The sequence below is a fragment of the Hypanus sabinus genome, chromosome 2 (assembly GCF_030144855.1).
Source record: "Hypanus sabinus isolate sHypSab1 chromosome 2, sHypSab1.hap1, whole genome shotgun sequence".
In the NCBI taxonomy this organism is placed as follows: Eukaryota; Metazoa; Chordata; class Chondrichthyes; order Myliobatiformes; family Dasyatidae; genus Hypanus; species Hypanus sabinus.
In genome coordinates, this window is record NC_082707.1 from 184,442,042 (window position 1) to 184,457,521 (window position 15,480).

Genomic DNA, 15,480 nt, shown 5'->3' on the forward strand with positions numbered 1-15,480 from the left:
GGGCCTTTGGAATCCTCATGCAAGACTCCCAGAAGGTTAATTTACAGGTTGAGTCTGTGGTAAAGAAGGAAAATGCAATGTTGGCGTTTATTTCAAGGGGAATAGAATAAAAAAGCAAGGTGATAATGCTGAGCCTTTATAAGACACTAGTCAGGCCACACCTGGAGTACTGTCAACAGTTTTGCCCTCCCATATCTCAGAAAGGATGTGTTGTCATTGGTGAGAGTCCAGAGGAGGTTCACGAGGATGGTTCTGGGAAAGAAGTGGTTAATATATGAGCACTGTTTGGCAGCTTTGAGCCTGTACTCACTGAAACTTAGAAGAATACGGGGGGATCTCTTTGAATCCTACCAAATGTTGGAAGGACTAGATAGTGTGGATGTGGAGAGGATGTTTCCTATGGTGGGGTATCCAGAACTAGATGGCACAGTCTCAAAATTGAGGGGCAACCCTTTAGAACAGATGTAAGGAGGAATTTTCTTTAGCCAGAGAGTAGCAAATCTGTGGAATGCTTTGTCACAGACTGTGGTTGTGACCAAGTCTGTGCATATATTTAAGGTGGAAGTTGATCATTTCCTGATAGGTCAGGGCATCAAATGATATGGTGAGAAGGTAGGTGTATGTGGTTGAGTGGGATTTGGGATCTGCCATGGTGGAGCAGACTCAATGGGCTGAATGGTCTAATTCTGCTCCAGTGTCTTATGGTCTTGAAATGTCATTGATATTCTAGGTGAGGCCAAATAATTCAACAAGAATCTACAAATGCACCCTGAAAGCTGTAGTCAGGCATTTACCATTTGAGACCAGTGGCTACTGGATGTAAACGTGTTAATGTTCATAACTCTTTAACCAATACTGTAATTTATCCCTTACATTTGTGTAATAACTTCTTATATGGCCCAAAATGAATTCTTGTTAAAGTTCAGATTCACTGTTTCCATCAATCACTCATCTAGCCTAGTAGCTACTTCCTCAGAAAGCTCCATTAGATTTATTAATTTCCCTTTCATAAAACCACAAACTCTGTTGACTCAGCCTAATCATGTTACAATTCTCTAAATACCTTGTTGTCATGGCCTTGATAATGGATTTCAGTGTGTTCCCAATAACTGTTTTTGGGCTTGTCCTTCTACAGTCCCCTGTGTTCTTTCCTCCTCCTTGTATGAATAATTTTATTACTTACAGGGCACCTTAGGTATCATTTCAGAAACCTAATAACCATTAGGTATTATATTCATGCCTATTGCTTAAAATTAGGCTGAGAAGCGACTGTCAGGCAGGCAGCTTCCGGTCTCCATCCAGCTAACAGGAATCACCTGCCACTCGTTTCCAAATCTTTCATCAGGAACTACAACCAAACAGCTGCTCCTCTCATCTCCTGTACTAAATCATCTATCTCACTGATGTCCTGGTCTGTGGCCGCAGACCACGCTTTTGAGTAGCTCAAGAGGTGCTCCACCACCATTCCCATTCTCCACCACACCAGACCATTTGTGGTGGAGGTAGATGTATCTGACATAGATGTCGGGGCTATTCTCTCCTAGTGAAGACTGTATGGGAAGTCACACCCTTGTGCCTTCTCATTCAAGTTCAACTCTACACAACGCTGTTATGAAGTAGGAGACAGGGAGCTACTTAGCATTAAATGGATCTTGAAGGAATGTAGACACTGGTTGATGGGAAACACTGAGCCTTACTGATCTGGACTGACCAGCAGAACTTCATATCCATACAACAGACCCACCAACTCAACCCACGTCAGGTTTGCAGCATCCTCTTCTTCAAGCAATTCGTTTTCACTATTTCCTATCAACCATGAACACTAAGAAGGACACCCTGACATGACAGTTCGACACAGCTGAAACAGAGATCAACCCTCAACCCATCATTCCAGCCTTGCAGGTCCTTGCGCCGATTGTCTGGGATCTTGAGAAATAGATTCACTACGCTCTACAGCACAAGCCTGCTCTGGCCAACACACCTGACAGCTGCATGTAAATGCTGGCAATTGCACTCTCTGAGGCACTCCTGTGGATGACTGGAGATTCCTCTCCAGTCATCCAGACACACAATGGATTTTCCACAACGCCAATTCCAGTGGCCCACCATGATCACAGATGTACATCAGTTTGACGCTGCCTGCCTTCAATGTGCCCAGTCCAATTCCTTCAACCAGCAGCCCTCTGGGCTCCTGCAGCCCATACAGGACCCCCCAATGCCCATGGCTCCACAACGTAATGGATTTCATCACAGGGTTACCACCTTCCACTAGTAATAATTGTGGACTGGTTCTCCAACTAGCTCACGTCTATGGTTTTCCTCAGGATGTTGAGTTGGACCTTGGCCCACAATTCATCTCCTGCTGCTGGGGTGCCTTCTGCTCCCTCCTCCATATTTCAGCGAGTTTGCAGTCTATCGTCCACAGACAAACAGAATGAGCAAGTCAGCAAATGGAGAAGTTTCTGTGATGCTTTGCCATCTCTCAGCCTTCCACATGGAAGAAATATCTGCTCTGGCCCAAGCTGTTCCACAATTTACACACTTCATCTGCCTCAGGTATGTCGTCCTTTGAAGTGCTTCATGGCTACCAACCCCAATTGTTCCCTGCAGAGGAGGCAGTGGGGGAGGTTCCATTCATCAAGGCCTTGACTCACAGATGCAGAATGCTTCGAAGAGGGCAGAGGGCCTCCTAGCTGTCAGCCACATCGACTGCCATCAGGCTAACCATCATCAGTATCTAGTGAGACTATTCTGGCCTGGGAACATTGTCTGGCACTCCATCCAAGATCTGCCCCTGTGTACTGACTCCTGCAAGCTTTTGACCTCGTTCATTTTCCCTTTAAGATTACCCATTGCATCAACCTGGTCAATTACCATCTCCAACAGCCACTATACCTCAGGATCACACCTACTGTACCTTCCAGGTGTCCTGCCTCAAGCTCATGGTCCATGGACCACCTAACCCACCTGAGCCTGCACCTCCAGAACGAAGCATGGTAGAAGATCGTCCAGTGCACACAGTTCGCTGGCTGATGGATTCATGTCATCGTGGATGGGGTGTGCCGTACCTGGTCAACTGGAAATGATATGACTGGGTGTAGAAGTCTTGGGTGCCATCCAGTTTCCTCTTAGATCCAATGCTCTTTGAGAAGTACCACTAGACTCATCTGCATTGTCCTGGGCCATCGGGTGCTGGCCGCGGGGGGCGGGGGTTTCTTGTCAGGCCTGCATAGACAGGCACCTCCCAGTCTCTACCCTGCAAGAACCACCTGCCAATCACTTCCAACTCATCACCTGTAGCCTATTTAAACCCAGGTCTTATCTACAGACCTTTGTTCACCCATTGAACCAGCTAGGCTCAAAAAGTTGCACTTAGCCTTCGGTTACTTTGTTGCCTTATGTTAAGTATCTGTTCTCTCTGGTTTTGTGGCCCTTTGTGTCTTGTCATTTTGCAGTTTATTAGTAAAATATCACTTTACTGCTAAATCCTCCTCTACATTTCCTGACAGGGACACATCTCTGATGAGCCATTCACCGGATCTGGGACTTGCTGGTGAGGGTAGCAATCACCACCAAGGGCAATTTAGGAACAACATCTAGAGGCACTCACATGCCACAGCACCAGCGACCCATGTTCAATCCCTGCCACCGTCTGTGAGGAGTTTGCACGTTCTCCCTATAGAACATAGAACAAAACAGCATAGTACAGGTCCTTTGGCCCACAATGTTGTGCCGACCCTTAAACCCTGCCTCCCATATAACCCCCCACCTTAAATTCCTCCATATACCTGTCTAGTAATCTCTTAAATTTCACTAGTGTATCTGCCTCCACCACTGACTCAGGCAGTGCATTCCTCGCACCAACCATTCTGAGTAAAAAACCTTTGTCTAATATTCTCCTTTAACTTTCCACCCCTTACCTTAAAACCATGTCCTCTTGTATTGAGCAGTGGTGCCCTGGGGAAGAGGTGCTGGCTGTCCACTCCATCTATTCCTCTTAATATCTTGTATACCTCTATCATGTCTCTTCTCATCCTCCTTCTCTCCAGATAGTAAAGCCCTAGCTCCCTTAATCTCTGATCATAATGCATACTCTCTAAACCAGGCAGCATCCTAATAAATCTCCTCTGTACCCTTTCCAATGCTTCCACATCCTTCCTATAGTGAGGTGACCAGAACTGGACACAGTACTCCAAGTGTGGCATAACCAGAGTTTTATAGAGCTGCATCATTACCCCACAACTCTTAAACTCTATCCCTCGACTTATGAAAGCTAATACTCTATAAGCTTTCTTAACTACCCTATCTACTTTCAGGGATCTGTAGACATGTACCCCCAGATCCCGCTACTCCTCCACACTCCCAAGTATGACCTCGTGGGTTTTATCTGATCACTCCAGTTTTCTCCCAAAGACATAGGGGTTAGTAGGTTAGCTGGTTACATTGGTGCAAGTGGGCAGCGTACACTCGTTGGTCCAGAACAGCCTGTTACTGTGCTGAATCTTTAAAATTAACAAAAAACAAACAAGAAAATAAAGCTGACAAGTCTCTTTACTAGAAGAATAGTGGGCATTGGATGTTTAAACAGTCTGAGAGTTTTATCTTTTTACTTTTACTAATGCCATCTTTTAAATATTAAATTTTAAATTTTAGGCCAGCCTTTACTAATTTAAATTTCCCATCTGCTATGGTGAGATTCAAACTGCAGTAATCAATCCAGCTGCCAACCCAGTTAATTTGTCATTCCCTTGCTGAAAAGTTTTGCAGTCCCAAGGTTTGAGTTGGCAACCATCTGATTCAGACAAGGAAACTGCACCTGCTGAGCAAACAGACACTTGCAGATATAATGTACAAGTATCCCTGTAAACACGAGGAAATCTGCAGATGCTGGAAATTCAAACAACACACACAAAATGCTGGTGGAACACAGCAGGCCAGGCAGCATCAATAGGGAGAAGTGCTGTCAACGTTTCGGGCCGAGACCCTTCGTCAGGACTAACCGAAAGGAAGGATAGTAAGAGATTTGAACGTAGTGGGGGGAGAGGGAAATGCGAAATGATAGGAGAAGACCGGAGGGGATGGGATGAAGCTAAGAGCTGGAAAGGTGATTGACAAAAGTGATACAGAGCTGGAGAAGGGAAAGGATCATGGATAAAAGGCCACACCAGGAGCACCAGATGCAGTATACCACACCAGCCGACTCACAGGTGAAGTGTCGCCTCACCTGGAAGGACTGTCTGGGGCCCTAAATGGTGGTGAGGGAGGAAGTGTAAGGGCAGGTGTAGCACTTGTTCCGTTTACAAGGATAAGTGCCAGGAGGGAGATCGGTGGGAAGGGATGGGGGGAGGAGTGGACAAGGGAGTCGCATAGGGAGCAATCCCTGCAAAAAGCAGAAGGGGGGGAGGGAAAAATGTGTTTGGGTAGTGGGATCCCGTTGGAGGTGGCAGAAGTTACGGAGAATTATACGTTGGACCTGGAGGCTGGTGGGGTGGTAGGTAAGGACAAGGGGGACCCTATCCCAAGTGGGGTGGCGGGTGGATGGGGTGAGGGCAGATGTGCACCCCCAGATGTGTGTATCCCTGTAACTGCTTTTGTGGAGGGTTCAGAGAAGGTTCACAGGAATGAATCTGGGAATGAAATGGTTAACTTATGAAGATTGTTTAATGACTCTGGGCCATACCCGCTCGAGTTTAAGAGGAACGAGGAGGATCTCATTGAAACCTGTTGAATACTGAAAGGCTAGAGTGGATGTGGAACAAATGTTTCCAATAGTGGGATAGTCTAGGACCAGACGGCACTGCCTCAGAATAGAAGGGTGTCCCCTTAGTACAGAGATGAGAAGGAATTTCCTTAGCCAGGGGATGAAGAATCTGTGGAATTAATTTCCAAGGATGGCTGTGGAGGCCAAGCCATTGGTATATTTAAAGCAGAGGTTGATAGGTGTCAAAGCTTACGGGGACAAGGTGGGGGAATGCAGAAGAGATGGATAATAAATCAGGCACAAAGAAATGGATGAGCAGACTAGATGGCCCAAGTGGCATAGTACTGCTCCTACAGCTTATCGTCTTATGTAATGATTCAGGACTACTTCCAATGCTGAACACCATCATAATCGGATTTATTATCACTGAACTGTCTGACATGAAATCTGATCCATTGTCCAGCAATGACCACAGATCAGTGTAGACTGATAAGTATATAGAATGTAGAACAGTTCGGCAGTGTACAGATACTTTGGCCCATAATTTTAATCTTCTCCAAAAATCTATCTAACCCTTCCAACGTAGCTCTCCATTTGCCTTTCATTTATGTGCCTATTTAAGAGTCTCTTAAATATCATAGAGAAGTACAGCACAGAAACAGGCCTTTTTGTCCTGCCAAAAGTCCATGCCAAAACCATTTAAATTGTCTGCTCCCATCAATCTGCACCAAGATCATAACCCTCCATACCCCTACCATCCAGGTACCTATCCAAATTTCTCTTAAGTGTTGAAATCGAACTCATGCACCACTTGTGCTGGCAGCTGATTCCACACTCTCATGACCCTCTGAGTGAAGATGTTTCCCCTCATGTTCCCCTTAAACTTCTCACATTTCATTCTTAGCCCATGACCTCTGATTATAGCCTCAGTGGAAAAAGCCTGCTTGCATTTACCCTATCTATACCCTGGTCAAATCTCTCAATCTTCTATGTATGTTCTAAAGAATACAGTCCTAACCTATTCAATCTTTCCTTATAATTCAGGTCCTCCAGACCAAACAACATCATTGTAAATTTTCTCTGTGCTCTTTCAACCTTGTTTATATCTTTCCTGTAGGTAGGAAAACTGCACGAAATATTCCAAATTAGTCTTCATCAATGTTTTTTACAACTTCAACATAACATCCCATTTCCTGTACTCAGTACATTGATTTATGAAGACCAATGTGCCAAGAACTTTCTTTATGAACCTATCTACCTGTCACACCACTTTCAATGAACTATAAACCTGTATTCCCAGATGCCTTTGTTCTACCACACTCCTCAGTGCTCTGCCATTCACTGTGAAAGACCTGCCCTGGTTGGTCCTACTAAAGTGCAAAACCTCACACTTGTCTGCATTAAATTTTATCTAATGTTTCTCAGCCCATTTTTCCAGCTGATGCAGATTCCTCTGCAACTCATGATAGCCTTCTTCACTGTCACTACATCCCCAATCATGGTGTCATCTACAAATCTGCTGACTGCATTATCATCCAGATCATTGATATAAATAGCAAACAACAAAACACCCAGCACAGATCTCTGCTGTGGCACACCACTAGTCACAGGCCTCCAGTCAGAGACGCAACCTTCTACTACCACTCTCTGGCTTCTCCCATGAGTCAATGTCTAATCCAGTTTACTACTTCATCTTGAATGCCGAGCCACTGAACCTTCTTGACCAACCTCCCATGTGGGACCTTGTCAAATTACTTTGTCAAAAGTCCATATAGACAACATTCACTACCTTGCCTTCATCCATCTTCCTGGTAACCTCCTCAAAAAACTCTACAAGATTGGTTAGACAAAACCTACCATGCACAAAGCCATGCTGACTATCCTTAATTAGTTCACGTCTACCCAAATACTTATATACAGCATCACGTCCCTTAGAATGCCATCTAATAACTTTCCCACAACTTATTTCAGACTCACCAGCCTATAATTTCCTGGTTTATGTTTAGAGCCTTTTGAAACAGCAGAACAACATTGGCTATCCTCCAATCCTCTGGTATCTCGCCTGTCACTATGGATGTTTTAAATATCTCTGCTAGGGCCCTGACATTTACTTCATTTGCCTCCTATTGTCATAAGGTGGGCATTGAGAACAGACCCAAATGCAAGACACAGATACTGAAGTACTAGGAACAGGACTAGGTGTGTCAAAGCAAGGGAAGTGGGGAAGAAACGATGCTGGACGAGACTAGAATACTGGGTCTGGGCTAGAACAAGACTGGGAAAGTGGGACCTGGACAAGGACTCCAAGCCAGAGACTGAACAGGGACCCGGAACCTGGGTTTTGACTCAGGATCGGACTCTGGATCAAGGCGAGGACAAGAAGTGGCAAGGCAACAGGATGCAGGACTCCTGGGCTGGAGGTGGTCTTGGGAGAAAGGAACGCAGAACACGGAGCCTTGGTCTTGGGAGACAGGAACGCAGAACACAGAGCCTTGGTCTTGGGAGACAGGAACGCAGAACACAGAGCCTTGGTCTTGGGTGACAGGAATGCAGAACAGAGCCTTGGTCTTGGGAGACAGGAATGCAGAACACAGAGCCTTGGTCTTGGGAGACAGGAACGCAGAACAGAGCCTTGGTCTTGGGTGACAGGAATGCAGAACAGAGCCTTGGTCTTGGGAGACAAGAATGCAGAACACAGAGCCGGGACCCCTCCTTGGGAACAGGACATAGGGCTGGGACTCATATACAGAAAGCTGAACACAACAAGGTGGTTCCCAACACAAGGTAGCGGCAAATGGCCGGACCTACCTAGTGAAGGTGAGGACACAAAGAGACAGTTCCAAACAACGAAAAACGGTTCATTATCTGGACACAACAAGGCTCCAGTCTTGCTCTGGCAGTAAAACTTGACAGTGAGGACGCAGGCGAAACTCCAGGTGAAAGGCGGCAGGCAAGGCTTCAGCCAAGGGCTACAGAAAGAAGGGAAAGGGAAGGGAACAGTCCAGCCTCAGGGTAACAGCAAAACTGGCCTGACTTACCCCACAGAGGCAAGGACAGGATACTGACAAGACGAACCAGCACCTACACTCGAACCCAGGGCCACTAATATTCCCAGCCCCAAGCCAAGCATCAGGTGCCTATGATTAAGCCCAACTGAAACAAGGGACAGCCGGAAGACCTGGAGTCCAGAGTCCATGGACCTGACCGTGAACTGGAACACAGACTTCACGGACCAGACCATGACACTTATAGGGTCCAAGCAAACACCTTGTCAGGCTCTGGTGATTTATCTATCCTGATTTGCCTCACCTCTTCCTCTGTAATCTGTACAGGGTCCATGAAATTGATGCTGCTTTGCCTCACTTCTATAATCTCCCTATCTGTCTTCTGGGTAAAGACAAATGCAAAGAATTCATTTAAGATCTCTCCTATATGTTTTGGTGCCACACAAGAATTACCATTCTTGTCCTCCAGAGGACCAATTTTGTTCCTTGCAAACCTCTTGCTCTTAACGTATCTGTAGAATCCCTGAGGATTCTCCCTCACCTTGTCTCCTAGAGCAACTTCATGCTTACTTTCTTAAATGTTTTTTTGCATCTTTTATACTTCATAAGCCACTCATTCCTACCTGCCTTTACCTGCTACGCACTTCTTTTTTTTTCCTCTTAACTAGGGCCTCAATATATATTGAAAACCAAAATTCTCTACAATTTTTATCTTTACGTTTTATTCTGACAGGCACAAACGAGCTTGATCTCCAAACAGCATCTTGGTATATCTCCTCTGCACCCTCTCTAAAGCTCCCACATCTTTCCTTTAAAGAGGTGACCAGAACTGAAAACAATATTCCAAAAGTGGTCTAACGGGGGCTTTTTAGAGCTGCAACATTACCTCGCAGCTCTTGATCTTAATCCCCAGTTGATGAAGGCCACCATATCAACTTGTGTGTTAGCTTTGAGTTATCTATGGTTGTGCATACCAAGATTCTGTTCCTCCACACTGTTGCGAATCCTGCCATTAACTCTGTACTTTGCTTTCAGGTTCAACCTTCCAAAGTGTATAACTTAGTGAGTTGCATTGTAATTCCAGGTACAGTGATCCTTGGTTAGGAAAAGCTAAGCTTGGGAGTCCACTCTTGGGCACTGTTTGGTTCTTCTACATGGATTTTGGTATCCAGCTGTAATGGTCCAGCAATTGAGGAACTGCACAGCTCTCAGAGAATAGGCTCATGCACGAAGAGGCCTAGCTAAGAAGAGCTGGGTAATATTTGGAAATTATATTCTTTCAAGAATCACCATCTGGACAGAATTACTAGAAACAGGAGTCTTGACATTTTTCAGTACCTCTCATTCACTATGATGCTAAATTCCTTTACCTTAATATAAAAAAAATCAGAAAACATTGAAAACACCAGATAGTGGGACACATAGAGGTTGATAGTGCTTTCTTTGCTATTTACCCTCATTCCTGATTCACATTAATATAAAATATTTCATTAATATATAATATTTAACAAAATAAAGAAATCCAAGGCATTTCACAGGTGCACAATCTAGCATGGTTTGACAACTGTTAGGACAAGTAGCAAAAGATTTTATCAAAGACTAATTTAAGAAGTGCCTTAAAGGAGAAGAAAGGGGAAGAAAAGCTTAATGAGATGTTTCTAAAGCTTATCAAATTCATTGTTAGTTACAAGAAATATCCATATGCGACTTCCAAACATGATTGGATCTTAACCCAACAGCGAAACATACAGTGAAATTCATCATTTTGTGTCAACATCAGCACAGTCTGAAGATGTACTGGGGGCAACCCACAACCGACGCCATACTTCTGGCACCAACATAGAATGCCCATATCTTACTAACCCTAACCCATACATCTTTGAAATGTAGGAGGAAACGGGGGCACCCATAGGAAACCCACATGGTCATGGGGAAATGTACAAACGCCTTATCGACAGTGATGCTGGTGCTATAAAGTGTTACAGTACATGCTACACTACCATTTTAAGACATAGGAGCACAATTAGCCATTTGGTTCATCGAGTCTGTCTGCCATACGATCATGACTGATTTATTTTCCCTCTCAACCCCTGCCTTGATCACATAGCTTTATTGAAGAGCTGCCAGAAGCGCATTAGGCTGAATAGATTGCTGCTGTTCTGCAAAATTCTCTGAGGATCATTTAGATGTTCTTTCTTTTTAGATTACTGTTCACTAAAGTAAAGCTGGAATCAGTGTGCAGGGGCCCTGATGAAGCTCTGGTCACCTGTAAGCACATGCTGCAGATCTGGAAGTCATGCTACAAGCTCACCAACCCCAGGTATGTAAAGAGTCCTTCTGATATTTGAGGATAAGGTCTTTGCAAATGAATGGAGAACAAACGATGGAAACTTCATAGCTACACTCTACAGCCACTTTATTAGGTACACCTGTACACCTGCTCATTAATGCAATTATCTAATCAGCCAATTATGTGTGCAGCAACTCAATGCATAACAGTACACATAGTTACGAGGTTCGTTTTTTTTTATTTATTCATTTACGGGATGTGGGTATTGCCAGCTAAGCCAGCATTTATTGCCCATTCCTAGTTGTCCTTGAGAAGGTGGTGATGAGCTGCCTTCTTGAACCGCTGCAGTTCCTGAGGTGTAGGTACACCCACAGTGCTGTTAGGGAGGGAATTCCATTATTTTGACCCAATGACAATGAAGGAATAGCGATATGTTTCCAAGTCAGGATGGTGAGTGACTTGGAGGGGGATTTCCGAGTGGTGGTGTTCCCAGGTCTCTGCTGTTTTCGTCCTTCTAGATGGTAGTGGTCGTGGGTCTGGAAGGTGTTGCCTTAGAAATTTGATGTGTTGTTGCAGTGCATCTTGTAGATAGTACACACTCTGCAACTGTTCATCGATGGTGGAGGGATTGGATGCTTGTGGAAGGGGTACCAATCGAGTGGGCTTCCTTGTATTGGATGGTGTCAAGCTTCTTGAGTGTTGATGGAGCTGCACTCATCCAGGCGAGTGGCGAGTATTCCATTACACTCCTGACCTGAGCCTTGTAGATGGTGGACAGGCTTTAGGGAGTCTGGAGGTGAGTTACACTGCACAAGATTCCTAGCCTTTGATCTGCTCTGATAGCCATGGTGTTTAGAACTGTCCAGTTTCCTATCAATGGTAACCCCCCACCCCCCCCCAGGATGTTGATAGTAGGGGATTCAGTGATGGTGATGCCACTGTTGTTGTTCAGACCAAACATCAGAATGGGGAAGAAGTAAGATCTAAGTGATTTTGATTGTTGGTGCCAAATGGGGTGGTTTATTTATCTGAGAAATTGCTCAACTCCAAGGATTTTCACACACAAGTGTCTAGAGTTTATAGAGAATGGTGCAACAACCAAGAAATATCCAGTGAGTGGCAATTCTGAGTGGAAAAACATCTTGTTAATGAGAGAAGTCAAAGGAGAATGGCCAAACTGGTTCAAGCTGACAGGCAGGCAACAATAACTCAAATAACCACACATTACAAAAGTGGTTTGCCAGCTGGTGGCATAGTGGCATCAGCGCTGGACTTCGGGGCGAGAGGTCCCGAGTTCGGATCCAGCCGGCTCCCTTGCACGCTCTCCATCTGTGCGAGGGGTTGAGTATCGAGCTAGCAACTCGATCTCATTAAAAAAAAACCTGGAGAGGGATGGCCTCTGCCAAGTTTCAGATGCCCAAGACATGCCGTACAATGAGCAATCACCAAAAAGATCGGTGCAAAAAGCTTGTCATGACAGCGCCCCGACGACTCCACTAGGAGTTAAGTGCAGGCACACACAGACAACAGTGGTGCACAGAAGTGTGTCTCTAAAAGTACAACACGTCAAACTTTGAAGTGGAAAAACATGAACATACACTCAGTGGTACACTCTATTAGATTCTGGAGGCACCTAATAAAGTAGCCACTGATTGTATGATTTGTATGTTTATATACAGAGTGGGGTCCCTCACCTCTTCTCCTCTAACCCTCAGCACAGCTGTGTCCTAAGTCCCCTCCTTTTCTCTGTATACCCATGTTTCACTACCAACAGCTCCAATCTGCTAATTAAATTTGCAGATGATACTACATTGATTGGCCTTATCTCAAATAATAACGAGGTGGCCTACAGGGAAGAAGTCATCTCTCTGACACAGTGGTGTCAAGAAAGCAGCCTCTCCATCACTGTTGCAAAAACAAAGGAGCTGGTTGTGGACTACAGGAGGAATGGAGACAGGCTAACCCCTATTGACATTGATGGATCTGGGGTTGAGAGGTGAAAAGCTTTCAGTTCCTCAGCATACACATCACCGAGGACCTCACTTGGTCTGTACATACTGATTGGTGGAAAAAAGCACATGAGTGTCTCTTCAACCTCAGACGGTTGAAGATGTTCATCGTGAGTCTTAAGGACTTTCTACAGGGGCACAATTGAGAGTATCCTGACTGGCTTCAAGTTCCTCGGCATCCACATCACCGAGGACCTCATGTGGTCTGTACTCACCAGCTGTGTGGTGAAAAAGGCACAACAGCACCTCTTTCACCTCAGACAGTTAAGGAAGTTTGGTATGGGCCCCCAAATCCTAAGAACTTTCTACAGGGGCACAATTGAGAGCATCCTGACTGGCTGCATCACTGCCTGGTATGGGAACTGTACTTCCCTCAATCACAGGACTGCAGAGAGTGGTGTGGACAGCCCAGTGCATCTGTAGATGTGAACTTTCCACAATTTCGGACATTTACAAAGATAGGTGTGTAAAAAGGGCCCGAAGGATCATTGGGGACCTGAATCACCCTAACCACAATCTATTGCAGTTGCTACCATCCGGGAAACAGTACCACAGCATAAAAGCCAGGACCAACAGACTCTGGGACAGCTTCTTCCACCAGGCCATCAGACTGATTAATTCACACTGACACAATTGTATTTCTAAACTATATTGACTGTTCTGTTGTATATCTTACTGTACTTTAATTAATATAATTTGCACATTGCACATTCAGACAGAGATGTAAAGATTTTTACTGCTCATATATGTGAAGGATGTAAGAAATAAAGTCAATTCAATTCAATTAAATTCAGTTGAAAAGATACCATGGAAGGGTTTTAGTCTGCCACATGGAATTAAGGAATGAACAGAGCCTTTAACTATTCCTTCTACTTTAACTTTACACTCCTTAACACAAAAACAATTGCTTTCTTAAGACGAGAGCACTTTCAGTGATGTACTTGGGAAATGCCCTTGTGCTGGAAGTAGAGTAACCATTTGAGCATTCAAAATCTTACAAATGGCAATGAAAGAAGTGACATGACAATAGAGGAAAATTCACTGCGGCACAGTGGACTATGGTGGTATAACCATGAATTATTTACACCCACTTAATATTTCTTTCTGCGGAAATTCAGGCAAATATAGGTAGTCACTGAGTTACGAACATCTGACTTATGGATAACTCGTATTTACGAACCGAGGAAGGAGAATGTTGTCCGCCATTTTAAGTCAGATTGCAACGCCGTCCACCATTTTAAGTCATTGCCGTTGACACTGTGTTGAGTGTTTAACTTTGTTTTTGGCTTAAATTTTTCTTAGTAAGATTCACCCTGACCACCCCCCCCCCCCCCCCCGTTCCAGTCGGCTGGTGGCACCGTGAGATCAGCACCGGGCTGGTGAATGGAGGTTCCTGAGTTCGATTTAGTGACAGACCGCTCCCGTGCCAGGTTGATGTCGATCCAGTGACTCCCATACCATCCGTGCCGAGTTGATGTCTCGTAAAAAAAACCCACTGCCACTTCCAGTTTAAATTCCCACACGGAATATTGTGGAGGATCAAATACCCCATCCCAGCACAGCCCCCACTTGTCCCATTTAACCTGTCTCAGTGCGGTGGACCTTGGGAGCCAGCACAGCTCAGGACCCGCCACCTACAGTGTTTCTGTTCCATTGACAGGAAGCGATCGCGATTGAAAATAAGGTGGAAATAATAAAGCGTTTGGAAAGGGGTGAAATGCCATTGGTCATTGGAAAAGCGTTAGGCTACAGTCGGTCAACAATTTTAAAGGATAACGGATAAAGTGAGAATAATGGAGCATGTGAAAGGCCCTGCCCCGATGTAAGCTACAGTTATTACTAAGTAACGCAGTGGTTTAATTATTGGAATACATATGTTTCTTAAGGGTTTTATATGCATAGAAAGGTAAAATATATACAATATACTAAGACAAATGTTTTACTAACTGACGCTAAGTAATACCGGATGTACTTGTTCTGACGTATGTACAAATCTGACTTAAAGACGGACTCAGGAACGAAACTCGTACGTAACCCAGCGACTGCCTGTAGACATGCAATTCCACAATCCATAGTTCCTCATTTGGCAGCCTTGCTGCAGATGGGTTTTCATGTTTTTAGATGAAGACACAAATATTACTGCAAGTACAGGGATGTTTTGATATGTGAATAGTTTGGTGAGATTACTTGAGAGGGTGGATGTGGCCCAAGATGACATGTGCTATATAGTAATGTTTTGCAGGCAGCTCACATAACTACTAGATAAATTTCTCCTGAATTATGATCACTGCAATCCACTGCCGGTAATTTCTATTATAGAAATGTACTTTTGAACCGTCTAAATGAAGTAGAAATTTTACAGTCTCCTGAAGGATTCGTCAAACTTGGCTCATGGGATTGCAGGAATGGCACCTTGAAGTGGACGAAGATTGGCCATCGCCGGAAGTGAAAGCACCTGGGAAGGCTTCAAGCCAT

The 15,480-nt window shown here is 44.6% G+C and overlaps 1 protein-coding gene across 2 annotated transcripts in view; it reads left to right on the plus strand.

The window, feature by feature from the left end:
* Positions 1-15,480, plus strand: part of ttc7b (tetratricopeptide repeat domain 7B) — a 478,574-nt gene that overhangs the window by 269,382 nt on the left and 193,712 nt on the right. For both annotated transcript variants that reach the window (XM_059961183.1, XM_059961187.1), the window contains exon 16: positions 10,910-11,026. In XM_059961183.1, the coding sequence (XP_059817166.1) occupies positions 10,910-11,026 (117 nt within the window). The remainder of the gene's footprint in view (positions 1-10,909; positions 11,027-15,480) is intronic.